Source organism: Pinus tabuliformis, chromosome 8 (genome assembly GCF_031772625.1).
Source record: "Pinus tabuliformis cultivar Carrire ecotype Pingquan chromosome 8, CPIR1, whole genome shotgun sequence".
Taxonomy (NCBI): Eukaryota; Viridiplantae; Streptophyta; class Pinopsida; order Pinales; family Pinaceae; genus Pinus; species Pinus tabuliformis.
Window position 1 is genome coordinate 1,844,127,162 of NC_142294.1, and position 16,561 is coordinate 1,844,143,722.

Consider the following 16,561-nt stretch of genomic DNA (forward strand, 5'->3'; position numbering starts at 1 on the left):
TCAAGAAGAAAGGTTGATGGTTTTCATTTGTCATATAACAATTTAGATCTTTTAACTTGTTTCTTCATCCTTTTGATTAGTATCAACCTTATCCTGTTGAGCCATGCCTAAATCTTTGAAGAACGCTGCCCTTTGAGAAGGAATCTTCAAAAGTTCAAGCATTGGGACAAACATCTTAATATTGTTTATCCATGCAACCCAATTGATTTTTAATCCTGATTTATATCTTTCTAACACAATATGTTTATTCTGACTTGGCTCCTTGCCTTTCTTTTGATATGTATAACTTTTAATTCTGGTAATTTCTAAAATTTGCTTGAGACGGAGTCTCACCATATATCTGCGTGATAGTGTCTTTCTCATCAATGAAGTTATTGATGGCGAAAGATGAAGAGATCATATCTGTGCAACGACTTTCCTTTGAAGCATTAACATTATTTATCTGTTCACTGGTTCCTTCCTCTAAAAGTTTTCTAGCAAGAGCACATGAACTTTCCTCATGAAAACTTTCACAAGGTCTGCAAAATGGAATAGGTTGATCAACAACATTTGCAGACTCAAGAGGAGTAGGAGGTCTCTGATCATTAGGAGGATTCCTTCTTGGCCATGGATTATTGTTACCTCTAATATTATTATTGTTTCTAGGCTGAACATTTTGATTTTGATTTTGTTCCATTTGAATCAACCTAGACTGCATGGCACTTATTTCTCTAGCATGCTCAATTCTCATTTCCTTAATCATTTGAGTTAATTCCTTAATTGGATCATGCTCTACCTCCATTTCTTTTCCTTTAGACTTGACCAGGCCTCTTTCAAAACCAGGAATTTCTGATTTACCAGAAGCTTTCTTATCTTTTCCCAATTCTTTAGCTATGGATTGAACAGCAGCTAAATTTTTAGGACTTGCACTTCATATAGGATAGCAAAGCATCTAAGCAGTGACTGTTCATCTGGTCATTTGGTATTTAATCGATATAAAGCAAGTAGTTGACTCCATAAGGCACTAGTCTCATATAACGATCTAATCTAATCTCTTAACTTGCTAAAATCAACCAAGTGACTAGGCCATTCAATCATATCTCCCAGACTTGTTGGTTGCCAATAAGTCTTGTATTTTAATATTCCATAGGGACTGCCCCCCATAGCCTACTGTTGGGAGACAGCTAGAATGGAGAGGGCGGGGATTAGAGTGACAGCCCCTGCCCTGAGTCGTTGTCGCACCGTGCCTGTACAATTTGAGCGACAACAAGGCCTAAACTCTTCTTGCAACTTCTGGACATATTTACCATTGATTTGCAGGTCAAAATCTTCATATTTCCGAGCATGATAATTGTCAATTTGGCAACCCAATAACATATATATTTCTGGGCATGATCAACAACTTTTTGGTAGGTTGTTCTGTGTTTAAGATTCTCTCTCATTATTGTCTGAGTTTCATCCTTTAGAGGTCAAATAACAGATAATTTGGGGGTTGTGGGTTTCCTTTCCTTGCAGGTTGAAAGCATTATTCTGAGGGGTTCAAGATCAGCTATCATTGGAGGTCGAGTTCCTTTCATCTTAAGCCAAGAACAACATTCTCAGGAGCAGAACAGAGTATTATAAGCGGCTGAATTCTAGGACTGATTGGGAGAAATTTACTCAGCCTATTAATAGGCCAAAAACATCATTATATTGTTTTCAGAGCTGAGTTTCATCTACAAACTAGAGGCGTTGGGGTTTCAAAGTTTATCATTGAAGAAGGCATTATTATCAGAATTGAGTTGTTGCAATAGTGCCAGGTTCTCCAATCTCAATGTTGTATGTTCCCCAAAGAAGTTAATAAATTTTTTATTGCCTCTTATATTTTGTTTCTATTACAACTATTTCCTTACGTCTGCAAATTGTTTGACAAAGTCTGTGTATAAACCGTTTGTCAAAAGTCATCAACGAAAGATTTAAAAAATTGTTGAAAATTTTGCATGGTTTTAAGCTTTGGTACATTACATACAATGCTCTACAATATGCTTCTTTTGTGTTTATCTAATGTTTTTTTTTTTTTGATATCTAGTGGAATCGGCAATGGCGGTGGTATCATACTTGCATTACACGGGGTCGAATCCCACCGGCTGCCACTATAACCGCTAGGAGGAACCACCCAGCTCGCAAGAATGACCCTCAGGTTAAGACGAGACTTGAACCCGTGACTTGCACAGCGGCACGAATGACTTAGCAAACCGTTCGCTGGCCACGAGACCAAACCTCTGTGGGCAAAGGTGAGCGGGCTTGGCCCAGGAAAGTCACTCCTCGTGACTAGTCAACGCCCTCGCTCAGGTTTGAGCACAAGATCTCACCATCTTTACGAGTCCGACTTTACCAACCAGCCGCCTCCGCCGACCTTTTGTGTTTATCTAATGTTGTTGTCACTTTATATGTTTAAAATTTTGAAAAAAAATACATATTTTGTATATTTTAATGTTTTCTGTGGTTTTCTGATTTTTGCTGATTTTTTCGCTGATGTTTTTGAGAAGATGTTTTTTGGATTCTCACCCATTTTCTGCCAGTGCCAATGTTATCAACACTGCTTGAGACAACTATCCACAAGTTATATCATTCTAGCTAAAAATTATGCAATATTAATACATAGCAATTGTGAACAAGTGTTACTGCACCTGTTTTGTCAGATACAGTAAACTTAGTTTCCAAAAGTATACCTACAAACATCCTTGAAATTATTCCACACATCTCCACTTTAAGGTAGGTTGATTCTGAGTTACATATAAACTTTGATTTCACCTCAAAACAAGTAAAGTAACTAAAATATAGAAGCAACATATCCTAACAAAAGGTTGTACACAAAGAACTCAAAGTGAAAGGAATATAATAGTTGCAACGACAAACATTTTCAGAAACATTTAGTCACTGATAACAAAAGTGTTGAAAGAATTTCTTCAAACACAAAATATAAGAGAATATTCTTCTTGAAACAGTTACTATGCACCGATATAGAATATGGGTCAACCAAAACCAATCCCTCTCTCTGCCACCACCTTTTGGCAGGTCTAAGTGCTCTTTGTAATAGACTACAACTGTGTACGCACAAAAGGGTATGACATCACAATTCAGTCATCTAATGAAAATTGATTGTGTTCCAAGACTTCACAAATTTCTTGAAAACCTAAGGTGGATTTCTGCATATTGATGGATGCATCATTTGAGATATATAAATGGAAACTTAAAATAAGAGTGACCTAATTCTATTTTCTGATAAAATAACCATCTCCTGGAATCACTTCATGTGTCAAAGTGTTGTGTTCTTTGTGTTTTTCTTTCATCATGATTGTCCACATTTCTGTAGGCATCGCAAACCTTCCTCCTCATATTCTTGTCTAGATATCCAAAAATGAGGTTCATCCTGCAGGACACATGATGTATTAATATTTAACCATTCACCTCATCAAATTTAACTATCATAAGGATCAACTTCATATCTTACCTTCATTATTCCTGCTAGTACAGAACCTCCCAAGTAAGCCATATACTTTCGACTTGGAGGATCCTCTATTCTTAGCCGAAATTTCTAACAAAACAATAACCATTATGTATAAATCAATGTAGAAACATTGTGAATTAATAAAGTTCTCAAACAAGTAGACTTGTTCAGCACCAGTCATGGAAGAACATATATAAATGTACTATTATCTGCTTCCATAAAGAGGATTTTAGGTACCTTAAGGCCCTGTTTGTTTCCTTGTAACACATTGTTCAGGTAACACAACCGAACCTCCTCCTCCAATCTATTTATAAAACAACATAGCAGAAGAAAAAAAATCAGCAGTTGAAACCTCTGAATGACAAGCAGGGAAAAGTCTTGTGGAGGTTTTTAAAGAAAGACAGTTAATCTAAAATGTAAATGCTACTTCAATTAATTCGATAAGGAGCCTTGTTAATAAGATTCCATTCTATTTATAACACAGCAAAGCAGGAAATAAAAAAATCAGTAGTTGAAACCTCTGACTGACCAGCAAGGAAATGTTTTTTGAAGGCTGTTAAAGATAGACCGTCAACATAAAAGGCAACAGTTAGTTCAATTAATTCAAGAGCCTGCCACTGCAACGTTGCATACAAAATATGTTGAGATGGTGTACAATCTTCACAGGTGTACAGGGCCATCTCACATTGTCATTAATGCATTTTGTTGGGCATTTATTATACCCAAGGCCATCATTTATTGTAATAATAGGTTATGGTTAAGGCCAACCATGTCAACATTTATTTTTAGGCTCAATAACCCTCTTGGGGAGTGTGCAGTACTTATGTCGATCCATAATCCGTATTAGGAGGAGGCCCAACTTGAGTTATGTATATATACACACTCAAACTTCATTTGTAACATCATGTTATGGGATCATACTTTTGCCTACAGCAATGATTATTATCTACAAGTGATTAAGCCTATGGGCACTATATCTTCGACAATCTCTTGTTCTATGGCTGTGTCTTTCTCTCTCTTGGAAAGTCTCTCTCTTGGAAAGTCTAAACATCGAGATTTAGAGTGGTTGCCTCAAAATCATTCTCCTTGGTGTTTATTCATTTCAATTTCATCCATAATTTCTCTTTCCCCAGTTGTTTTCCCTAGGGTAAAACCCTAGTTCGGTTATAGCTTCAACTTGAGGGCTTCATGTGCCATAACCTAGTTGAAACACATTTGTAATATTCCTAAATGAAAATATTAAGTGTAACAGAAGCATGCACTAGACAATAGTCTAGAAATTATAAAACAACACAAAGGACAAACACCCAACACAATTTCAGAATAGCAGCTGAGCCATTTTATTAAAATCTGGAATATATTGGAGTGCAATAGCAAGGAATAAGTGCATCTGGGCTTGCATAAGCAAGCTGAAGCAAACCTAGGCGAGATAGATGCCTCTTGTTGACCACTACATGTCAACGACCCATAGTAGTACACCCCCTTTTTTCGCAAAAGGGATAGCACCTGATCGATGTGTCCGCATCGTCCACCTATCATCGTCAACGTGATTGTCATGTTATAATGTAAACCCATTTTACATGTATATGATGTAAATAATCTTAGCAGATCTGTGTCATGTATGTAATTGCTTAGGTAAACCTATTTTTCTGGTGATGATCTACATTCCAGGAGGTTTTTTGTCTCATCGATCCATTCTTGGATGGTCGGCAGAGTTTTCCTTTAGCCTTATCCCAAAGCCGGAATGAATTTTGTCACCAAGATCTTAGGCGAGTCCTAGTGTTATAGATCGAGTCTGTGTAAAAGTGATTTGGGAATAATCCTAACTATTTGGTTAGGTTATTTTATTACAAATTGCTTGATTTGCTAGATTATATTTTGGTGTCGCAGAACTGGGTAGTCTATGAGGGTCTTTTGCAAATGGGTTTTCCCCCTTGAGATGTAAAAAATGTAAAAATCATGATGTAAAGTGTCTTGAGGGTTAGAAAAATAATTTATCCCCTCATAGGTTAATTAATTAATTTTTTCTGGCCAAAATTAATTAAAATCCTAAGCCAAAAATTTAATTAATTATAAGTCCTAGGTAAATTTAAATTTTCCAAAGGCAAAATTCGTGGGTCCTTTAAAAATTAAATTTTAAGAGGTCCAGGGACTAAGGTTAATTGATTATTTTGCTAAATTTTAAGCCTTTGGTCCCTGGGGTTAAGTCAAAGTCAAAATTTTGAGGAAATTAATTCAAAAATTTAATTTTTGAATTAATTAAAATGCATTTAATTGAAAATTTTGAAATTTCCTCAATAATTTAAAATTTCGACAGATGAGAATAAAAAAAATTTTGATTCTCATCAACAGTCGAGATTTCTTTGACAAGGATCACTCGAACTAGCCGTTGGAAGATTTATCTTTAAATAAAAGATCATTTGTCAGTTGAGATCATTCGATCTTTGAGTTGTGTGCTAAGTGAAAGCTCTCTTGTAATATTTTTTTTGAGCAATAAAGAAAGACTTTGGTGTTAATTTCTGTTGGTATTACTCTTCCTGGAAATGTTGTAAGATGTGTTATTTTCACGCATAGATTTCCTTTTAGCCATTGATGATAGCTTTCTGAAGAGTGATTTGAGCATAGGTATCTTGCTCAATCGTTGGGGTTTGAATGGTAATTTAAGTTTTGAATATAATAGCAGGTATCTCTATTAAATCTAAATTTTATTATCGTTTTCTCACTCTACGTTAATGATCCAATTGAGTTGTGCAGGAAATTCTTGATTTTTAGATCATTAGGCATTCGAGGAAGTTTCCAGTTGGACCCAATGTTGCACGAAGCGGGGACGCAGAAGCGTCATTTTCCAAAAATCTAGGAAGCGAAGCGTCTGCTATATATATATATATATATATATATATATATATATTTGCATTTATACTCAAAACAAACATCCCAAATACCAAATTAGTTGTAGAAGACATGAAAACATGCATATTTTTGCATAAATCAAGATAGATATAACATCCATTATACATTAATGATTAATTATTCGAGCATCAACCATTTAGATGCATCAACCATCTAGAATCTAGATTCTTCTCCTCTTGTCTAGCCTTTGCCTCTACCTCGATTGTCTAGGGATATTAGTCAACATTGCCCAATTTTGATCAAGCTACCTAATTCAAGACTTAAAATATGGTAGAAAAAGCTTAACATGCTTGATCGATGATTTTGACTTGATTGAAATGTAATTTTTTGCTAAGGGTGTGTCACGTGACAAAGGAGTTCAACAATTAATACCACCAACACTAGGGTACATATAGGGCTTGGTGCTCTTGATTAAATGCTAATCGCATACCTTCATACTTGATATAATCTAATGAAATGCCACAATCCCATTGATCCTGAATTCCTGAAAACTGTTAAGTCTGCTGAGTTTTGAATAGGATATGAAATTCTATTTTCTCCATATGAAGTCCAATGAGGTTGGAACCACTCTCAAACATCTTGAGTCATTTCATGGTAATGTTAAAAATTTAAGTAAAATGATGAAAATGAAAAATAAAGGAGAATGTCACTTTTACTTTAAGAATTTAACATTACCATGAGGGAGCATCTGTTATATTTATATTTTTTTTTTATATAATTTTTTGCCTTCATTCCTCACTCTAACCCAAGATGGACCCACCCCCAACAAGCAAACTCACCTAAAATTAAAAAAAAAAACGATTTTCTAAACACTTTTCCGGAATCGTACAGAAGCGTACGATTCACCCTCCAAAGCGCCACGCTTCGTATTGCCGAAGCACCGTACGAAGTGCACTTCGGAGGAAAGCTTCCGAAATTTCCAAGAAGCGTCCAAAACAGGCAGAAGCGAAGCTTCCTATACGCTTCCGGGCTTGGAACCGGGGGGGGGGGGCTTCGTGCAACATTGGTTGGACCAGCCAACTCTCGATTAGTATTTTCTGAAAAGCCCAGCTTGATTTGATCCCCAGCTTATCATAAGAAATTTTATTGGTGATGCATGAAGGGTTTTGGGCGAAGCACCTCCTTTAAAATTTAAATTTTTTTTGTGCTAAATTGATAAATCTGGCTTTTAAGAGCCTTAGATTATTAGATCTGGCAGCTGAGTTGGACTCACACTCACCAAATCTGGTAGATCTGCTGTCCCTGTGCATAGATCTGTAATTTTATTTCTTACTTTCTCTGACTAGGGTTTCTGGGGTTTCATTTTATTTGTATATCCGGGTTCTGGGTGTTTGTGTTTTCAGGAACAGGTTGCAGATTTGAAGGTGAAGTTTGATTTTGAAGCCAGATCTAGGCCCTGGAGGGTAAGATCTGACCTCAAATCCATTGGTTTCTTAATTTCTTTTTAATATGGAGATAATTTTACAAGGGTTTTGATTATAAATCTGGATTAAAACATATAAACTTGATTTGAAAATTTCTGGGTTTTATTGGGCCATGACCTTCCATTTTGTCTGCTGCCTGGAGTTTCGTTTTGCAGTTTTTTGCTGAAGAATTTTCAATTTTTTTTTTTGGAGAGGCCCTCAGCTACATGAGAAGAAAAATCCTGGCTGAAGCTCTGCATCTTTCCATTTGCTGCTTTCTTCTTAAATCTGCTCAGTCCAGCTCTGTCCATCAAGCACTGCTCATACCCTTGGTTTCGTCCATCTCTGCCTAAACTCCTTGCCTTTGTTGTCCGATACCTGTGTTTTTCTCTTCCCATTCCCGCAGCCTCTTCAAAGATTTCAAAAAAAAAAAAAATTCGCTGTCCGGTCCACGCTCACCCCGCAGTCTCCTTCGTTCCTCATCCTTACGCTGTCATTGCTCCTCCTTCACCTGCGCGCAGTCATTCCAGCTCCCCTCAGCCCCCGCATCCCTTCTTCCCTTCCGTCCAAACCTGCAACGAATCTCCTTGTTGCCATCATCGCAATCCAAGTTGCGTTTCTACATCCTCCACTCAACGCTGCCCAAGCATCCTTTAAACCCTCGGCACTTGCTCCCTCTTCCAAACCTGTCCCTTCTCCCTTCGCCCTCTGCCTGCTCCATCCACCATCATTGTCCAGATCCACACGCCAGCCTCTCATCCCTATCCACACTACTCTCTCCCTGCAATTTTTCTTCCCTTCTGCCGTCGATTTCCTCATCCTTCCGCAGCTTCCTTCCCTCTCCTCGGCTTTCCCTTGCATTCTATCTGTTGCACCGTCGAGTAGATCTTCTTCTGCGGTTGTGAGCCCCTCCCTCTCCATCGCTGCTCGTTCCAACTCCATTCTGTCTAACCTTCCCCTATGTCCTCCTCGATCTTCCCTGCAAACCATACTTTTCGATTTTTTTTTATTATCTTTTGTTTATGTTGGTAGGGTTAGATAAGATGTCTTAGGTTTTTATGTATGTTCGATTTTCGATTTTTTTTAGTTTTTATTTGTCTTTTTTTGTCTATTTCTTTTTTGGGTCTAGAACATAAATAAACAAATAAAAGATTTTAATTTCGATTTTCATTATTTTTTTTATTTTGTTAAGTTAGGTTCGACATTTTGTTTTATGAATTTGATTTTGTAGGGAATCATTTAATTTTGTTAATAAAAAAAAGGGAGGTTATATTTTGGTTTTATTTTATTTTTTTTTCTTTCTTTTTTTAACTTTGTTTTATTTTGATTTTATTTTGACTTTGATTTTTTTTTTTTTTTTAAATTCAAAAAAAAATCATAAAAAATTTGAAATTTCTAATCAAAATCTAAAAAAGCCTAAAAAGTTTATTTTATGTGGCTAGGAAATAAATCAAAATTAATTTTCACACTTAAAGATTTTTAAATTTTTTATGTGGCCTCTGGCCCATTAAAAAATTAAAAAAATTATTAAATCTTTTTTGATTTCTTTCGGTCACATTTAGTCTTGCTTAGCATATCGTGAAATTCACCTAAGGAATAATTAAGTTGTCAATTTAAAATTTTTTCTTAGTGTCTTTTTGTGCTAAGGCTAAGATCTAAAAGAAAAACTTGTGTGGTATCAAAATTTTTCCTTAGTTAAATATGCTTAAATTTTTTTATATCCTAAGCAATGTTACCAGACTCGGAATCAGCAATAAATCGGCGAGGCAAAAGAGCGAAGAGTTTTAATCGGATCGGGAAAAAATCAGCAAAAAATCGGCAAAAAATCGTTGAATTCATTAAATAAAAATATACACATATATTGAATTAACAAAACCATTTTTCATTAATATTGGGTAAAGGCATGTCCAAACAATGCATAATATCAATAGATGTCCAAAATATCATGAATGAATAAGTATCTCATATATGTTATGAGTCCAAATATGATCCAAAGCACTGAGTCTCGAGTCCTTAGAAGCATATGCTTCTAAAAGTTTACAAAAAACTGCATACTAATCAGAAAAAAATCAACAACTAAGAGTCTAATACTCTTAAGAGTGAGAACTAGAAGCGATTCCTTCCACTCCTTCGCTTGCTTGACTCTCAAAGTTCTCCAAGTCATGAAGGCTTAAAAGAGGAGGCTCATCTAATTGAACCCAGTCTGCCACATTTGTAGTTTGCAAATCTATCTCTTCAAGGTCGATTGGTGAATGATCCATACCTGTCATTATCATGAGACATTGAAATGTGAATTAAAGTTTCACTTTGAAGTTTGAAGTTTGAACTAGATTATGAAACCTTCAAATTCAAGCTCTCGAGTCTCACCTAGTATTTGTTTGTTGCGAAATCGTAGATTGTAATGGACAAATACAAGGTCATTCAAGTGTTTTTGTGTCAATCGGTTGCGCTTCTTAGAATGTATTTTCTCAAACATGCTCTAGTTGCATTCACGACCTGAAGCACTGCATGCTTGGTTTAAGCTTCGAATGGCAAATCTCTTCAAATTTGGCGTATCACTACCAAAGTTTTGCCACCAAAGACCTAGCAAGTGGTAAGGGTTTGTGAGTAGAAGTACTAAATAGTAAAAACTTAAAAAGAAAAGAAAATTTAATAAAACATTTAACATACAAAATAAAGTTTAAACAAATTTAATGAATTGATGAAGCCTTCAAGCTAGGTACCTAGCAACATCTTAGACCTTTGTCTTATAGCACTGGTATAGGCAAACAATTTAGATGGTGCCCTATAATCTTGTAGTTGGGAAAAGACACGACTTTGATGTTCTGGATCAGGGAAGCACCTTTCCATGCATGTCATAAGTCCTCTGCCAACCTCCCCATCCTCATTAAATTTTCTCTTATCATAAAAATATTGTGGGTTTAAGAAGTACCCGGCAGCATGTAAGGGGGAATGCAATTGCCTATCCCAACGTGCATCTATAATGTCCCAAAGAGGCATATACTTTGTCTCATCATCCCCATATCTCCTTTTGATGGCCTCCTTTGCGAGATCCATCGTCTCATAAATGTAACCCATAGCGGGTTTGTCACCATCAACCATCCTGAAAGTTCAAGCATTCAAATTTAAAGAAATATGAAACATTGTAAATAAAAAGAAGCTTGAAATGAAATTTAAAAAATGAAAAAGTTAAAAGACTTGAAGTACCTGAGAACTCTAACAAGGGACTCCGTCAAAGCAATAATCTCTTCGGCATCTTTCCAGAAACCATCATTAAACACAAGTGCAGCAATTTCGATGCCTTCAAGGGTCTTGGAATGTTTAGATCCCATCCACTCAGGTCCCAAGAACATCCTCTTCAGACTTATCTTTTCCTCAACCATAGATTGCAAAGATATGAAATTTGTTGCAAATCTAGTCACTGCAGGTCGAACAATTTCTTTACCTTCAGTGTATTTTCTCATAGCGTTTAGGACAATAGTGTGGTTGTATAGGTATTTGGTTATGGATTTTGCCTTCTCCACAACCTCATGTATCCAATGAAGCTTACCAATGTCCTCAAGCATTAAATATATGCAATGGGCAGCACAAGAGGTCCAAAAAATAGTGGGGTGCCTAATCTCAAAAAGTCTACCAGTAGCCATATAATTAGCTGCATTATCGGTGACAATTTGTACAACATGTTCTTCTCCCACTTCTTGAACGACTTCCTCCATCATTTCACAGATAAGTTGGGCAGTCTTAACCTTGTCTGAAGCATCCACTGATTTGAGAAACATTGTGCCTGTGGGACAAGATACAAGGAAATTTATTAAAGTTCTATTCCTTTGATCTGTCCATCCATCACTCATGATGGTGCACCCTATTTCTACCCATGATGAATGAAACTCAGCTAGCACAAGCATGACATCTTCAACACTCTCTAACAACATATCTGTCTTAAGGCTCTCTGATGTAGGGGCTTTGAACCCTGGACCTGCAATAGCAATTGCATCAATCATAGCTTTGCCAATAAGGACTTCTGGCACAGTGGAAAGGTATGTCAGAATAGTATCAAAAGTTATCAATGGCCTTCCTTGCCTGACTATGGATATTTTTTTTCCAACCAGTGGCATACAAGGTAGGTTGGAAACCGAGTTTTGTGCGGGGAGCAAAAAAGGTGTTTATGTTTCCACCTCCAGTGTTGAAGGAAGGAGTCGAAAGACTCGTATGGCCTTGAGTTTGACTTGGCCTTGGAGGCATGTGTGGGAAACTTGGGAACGACATTGAGGATTCAACAGAGTGAGGTGACATGGGGCTAGTGGTAGAAAAACTATCAACTCCAAGAGTTCCTATTTCAGTATTTTGCTTTGCTTTCTTGGCATTATGCTGATCTAACATATCAAGGGCCAAGGTTGCTTGGTGTTTGACATTATCGTCAACGTTGCTGCAAAGACCTATATCATGGCCAGGTATTTGTGCAAGGTGGAACTTGAATCTATAAATGCCTCCACTACATTTCGTTTTGCAAAATTTACAAAGAAGCCTGGGGTCTCCGAGAATCTTGTCACAATAAGCCCAAGCAAAGTCCTTCTCCCTCGACATTGTTGTTGCTTTGAACTTGTGTTTAATTTGTTGCTTCTATTAAGATTTGGAGTCGTGGCTGCTATTTAATTTGTGGCTCCTGTGAAAGACAATAAAAAATCAAATTTAAAAATGATCCAAAAATTTAAAATATGCTAGAAATCTAAAAAATTAAATGAAGACAAATGTCAGTAAACATATAGAAATGTTTCCCTTCAATAAAACCAGAAAAACATATTGCTTGATACATGAAATGCAGGTTACATATTGCTTGATATTATATATTATATATTTAGAAAACATGCAGAACCCTGGTTTTATTCAATGGAGCACAACATAGCTCTAAAAATTGGCACAAAAGCACACCAAGAAAGTGCCATGTCATGCTGAAAGGCCAAAGTGCAGTACTGCCTTTTGCTGGTTGAGAACAGTCATAACAGCGGCACAGATGACATGCGAAGCAGACCAAAAAATGGCACTTTAACTGCTTGAAAATTCCTTAAGAAGTGCGTCTCCTTACCAAGCAAACATACTCAACACCCTATCTCATGCGAAAGAGATCCAAAAACTGTGCTCTCCATCACACCAACAGCAGTAACAGTAGCACCCTGACCCTCCTCTAAGGTTGACTTATCTCTCATTAAATCTCGAAAAAGGTGCTTGGAATAAGTAATTTTCAAGCTTGTTTATTGATCATGCAAAATAACAGAAAGTCTTCACAGGTGAATTTGACTTAGCCTGAGGTGTAAGCAACCTCCATATGTTGGTCCTCCATGTGCATATCCCAAGAACGTAGCTTAGGGAGTAAGCTACCTCATTAGACGTGGATTTGAAATAGATCTGATATGCTTCATATCAGAGTTGGAAAACAGTGCAATTTGTTTCTCAAAGGCAATGGAAATTTATTGTATCAAGCAATATGTTTTTGGCATTTGCAGAATGTTAAAATGAATGTTAAAAATTTGGTGCTTCTTTAAACTTTTCAGATAACTATCACAATTGTAAACTGCCCTATTTTCCCATCTCTTGATACATTATCATCTGAATGGATTGCCATAATTGAGCACCTTGATTCATAATCAGAGTTCCATTTACCCAAGTACTTAGCTTGATCCCTGTAGGATGTTGCACCTTAGTGCTACATAATCTACATGTTGCTCAACAGGTGAAAAAGAAAGGTCAGAACTCAAGGCAAATAACAACCACACTGTTAATACGTATTCGGGACTAGAAATACTACTGTAGATAACAAATTTCTGTGAGTTTGCAGGCTGTTTGCATGATGAGAGTCGAGACAGGTCCACATTTCAATGATTAGTGCAGAATGCAATTTGAAACTGTCAGCCCATTAATACAGATTCTATGTTGGGTTTGAAATAACTTAATAAGATTCGAAATGGAAACCTCTGCTTTATTTACTGCACATTACAGCGTTGAGAACTTAAAATGAATACCTCACCGTTCACGCAGGTTACCTCAGGGCTCACGCAGGTGTATGTCAACAATCCGGCTCTGCGGCGTCGAATGCGGCTCTGCAGCTCTGCGGTGTAACCGTGTCTGTCAACAATCCGGCTCTGCGGTGTCTGGACTCTGAACTATGAAATAGCTCTACGACGTAACCGATAAACTTACAAAGCGACAATCCGAAACCCAAAACCCGATAAACCCTAAACCCAAAACTGGCGGGACTCGGGAAAAAAACGCGGAATCGGCAAAATCGGAATAATCGCCATACTCACGAGTCAAACTCGCGTTGACCACGAGTCAAACTCGGTCAACGCGATTTGACTCGCAAAGATTCGACTCGGATCGTTTCATGGGCGAGCAGAGTTGGAATCGCGAGTAATCGGCAAAATCGACGATCCCTATTTCACTGATCCTAAGTTTAACTATAGGAAGGTGGTTAATTTCCTAGATTTGGGTCACTACGCGTAAATCTTTCAATCCTAGGATCTAAATCGGTTAGCATTTAAATTTCGTGGTTGTCTAAAGTATTTGAATCTCTAAAAGTTTAATTGCTAAGACAATGTGCATCTGTTGAATATCTCGCATCTATCTATCATCATTGCTTGGGTTATTTAATGCTCGTTACATGCTAGACATTTTGCAAATGTTTTCAAGTGGTTGTTAAAGAATCTTGTTGTGGAATTATAATAGATCGCATATCTCTATTTCCTAAGCTAAGCATACTTTTGAGCATTTGTTGACATTGATATCTAATTGCAAAGTAGTTTTTGTTCTCTTTGAGCTAAATTGTATCAAGAAGATTTGAAATAAGCCAGTGTTTTAATTATAATATCTTCAAGAGTTTATCTTTTAAGTCTTCATCTAATAAAGCGAGCATTTCATTTGGGTATTTGAGAGCTTTTTGCAACGCAAGTGTTTCCCCATCCTCGAGTCTAACTTCATCTCATCTTCTGGTGCATTAGCATATAAGTTAACTTTGCATAGATAAAATTTACTTCCAAGCATAAGCTTGGTCGATAGACACATAGATTTCCATCCGTCTTTTCTTGAGAAGCCTGTTTTAATAGTACTTAAAATGGTGACCTTGCAGTGGTCAGAGCCACAACTCTTTGCAGCGCCGGAGGCACCGGGTATGTTAGAAGTTCAGGAGAGGTATCGTTAATCACACCTTAGTGTGCTTCTCCTGATATTCTCTCTACAAATTACTACGAAATCAGGGTCAACACAAAAAGGATTGAAGGATTCACAATCTAAGTAGGCATTTAACTAAAAACAACCAAGATTCCTGCATCTCACATTTAGTTTTAGGATCTGCATAAGATAGTCATTCACCTAAGCAACAGTTGCTAATCGATTACTTGGTCTTCATTTCCCTAGGAAGATCGTTGACTCCATAAGACATTGGTTTTAATCGTTTAAGTCTAATCCAATCCTAGGTCTTGCTGAATCTTAATCAAGTACTTAATCGCCTCGCTGTGTCTCCCAAACTGGTTGGTTCCCAACTAGTTCTTCATTCCATTTTTCCATAGGGTCTACCCCCCTCAGCCTGCTGTAGGGAGACAACTTAAACGGAGAGATTGGGGATCAGGGTGACAGCCCCCGATCTGAGCATTGTCGTGGTGCCTAAACATTCTGTGCGACAACACCTCCAATGAGTAGAAACTTCGACCCAAGATGGCCTTTGCGCTGAACCAGGAAATTTGTTGCTGCTACTGCTAGAGAATAACTCAAATCTCCCACTAGAATGCCCGAAATGGTCTGAAATCATTGTTGTAGCCTCCTCTTAATTTTCCCACAAGACCCTAGAAGGGAAATCGTCCCAATCCTTCACACCAAAAAAACCAAAAAATGGTGCAAATTACCAGTTGAGAAATAAAACGCACTGCTAAATAAAATGGCAGTTTGGGCCTGAATACTACCCAGAAAATTCTGCAAATTTAACAAGGACCTCTCCCCCAAATACCCATCAAAACCTAGAAGGATTTGGGCCTGATTCCAACCTTCCAAAATTACCCCCCAAATAGAGTGAGCTCCTCCCCTTGCTGGGAAATTCATATCACCCAGAACTCTGTTGCAAATGCCCACCAAAATTAGTTGATAAATCCCTCCAATAATTCTCCTGACGTCCCCGAGCACAACTCACCCCCAACTCCGGTCTATCCTCCACAACAAATGCTGCTCCTCTAGTGACTATGCAAGCCCATAATCAGCCACTTCTACGCATGCCCCAGGAAGAGATTTTTGGCCTAAAGTGCTGCCACCAAATCAGCCTATAAGCCACCTGCAAAAATGCTGCCAAATCCTAAGGAGATGGGCCTCTAATTTTCCTGGAACAATCTCTGATCTGTAACTCTCTCCTCCCACAAGTGCATGACCCTTTCCTATGCCAGTCTGCTCTAGAATAGCTTGATTTCCCCTGTAGAATCCTTCTAGTGCAGCCTTAGATGTATATTAATGCTCCCCTAGGGTGGCACTCGAAGTCCACCGAAGGTAGATGTGGAATTCCCACTTGGGAATTCCTTGTGCTAAACAACACTGGTTTACTTGGCTAAAGAACTCAAGGAAACTTGTGTTCTAAAGTTATATTGTCAAAAGATGCCAAAATGGAAGCCACTTCTTCTATTTATAGTTGTTGCTCCTCCTTTCTCCTTGTGGGCTCCACAATTCGACCTCCTTGCCTCTTCCCTCTTCCCTCCAATTCGATTTCCTCAAGGAGTGCGTATTTCCTCATGGGGTGGTCCCCACATCC

The 16,561-nt window shown here is 37.6% G+C and overlaps 1 protein-coding gene across 1 annotated transcript in view; it reads right to left on the reverse strand.

The window, feature by feature from the left end:
* Nucleotides 1–2,902: 2,902 nt before the first annotated feature.
* LOC149243636 (actin-related protein 2-like) overlaps nucleotides 2,903–16,561 on the reverse strand; it is a 570,582-nt gene continuing 556,923 nt past the window's right edge. The window contains exons 15-17 of the mRNA XM_089367841.1: nucleotides 3,707–3,773; nucleotides 3,473–3,556; nucleotides 2,903–3,391 (exon numbers count right to left, since the gene is read on the reverse strand). Of these exons, the coding sequence (XP_089223967.1) occupies nucleotides 3,311–3,391; nucleotides 3,473–3,556; nucleotides 3,707–3,773 (232 nt within the window). The 3' untranslated portion in view covers nucleotides 2,903–3,310. The remainder of the gene's footprint in view (nucleotides 3,392–3,472; nucleotides 3,557–3,706; nucleotides 3,774–16,561) is intronic.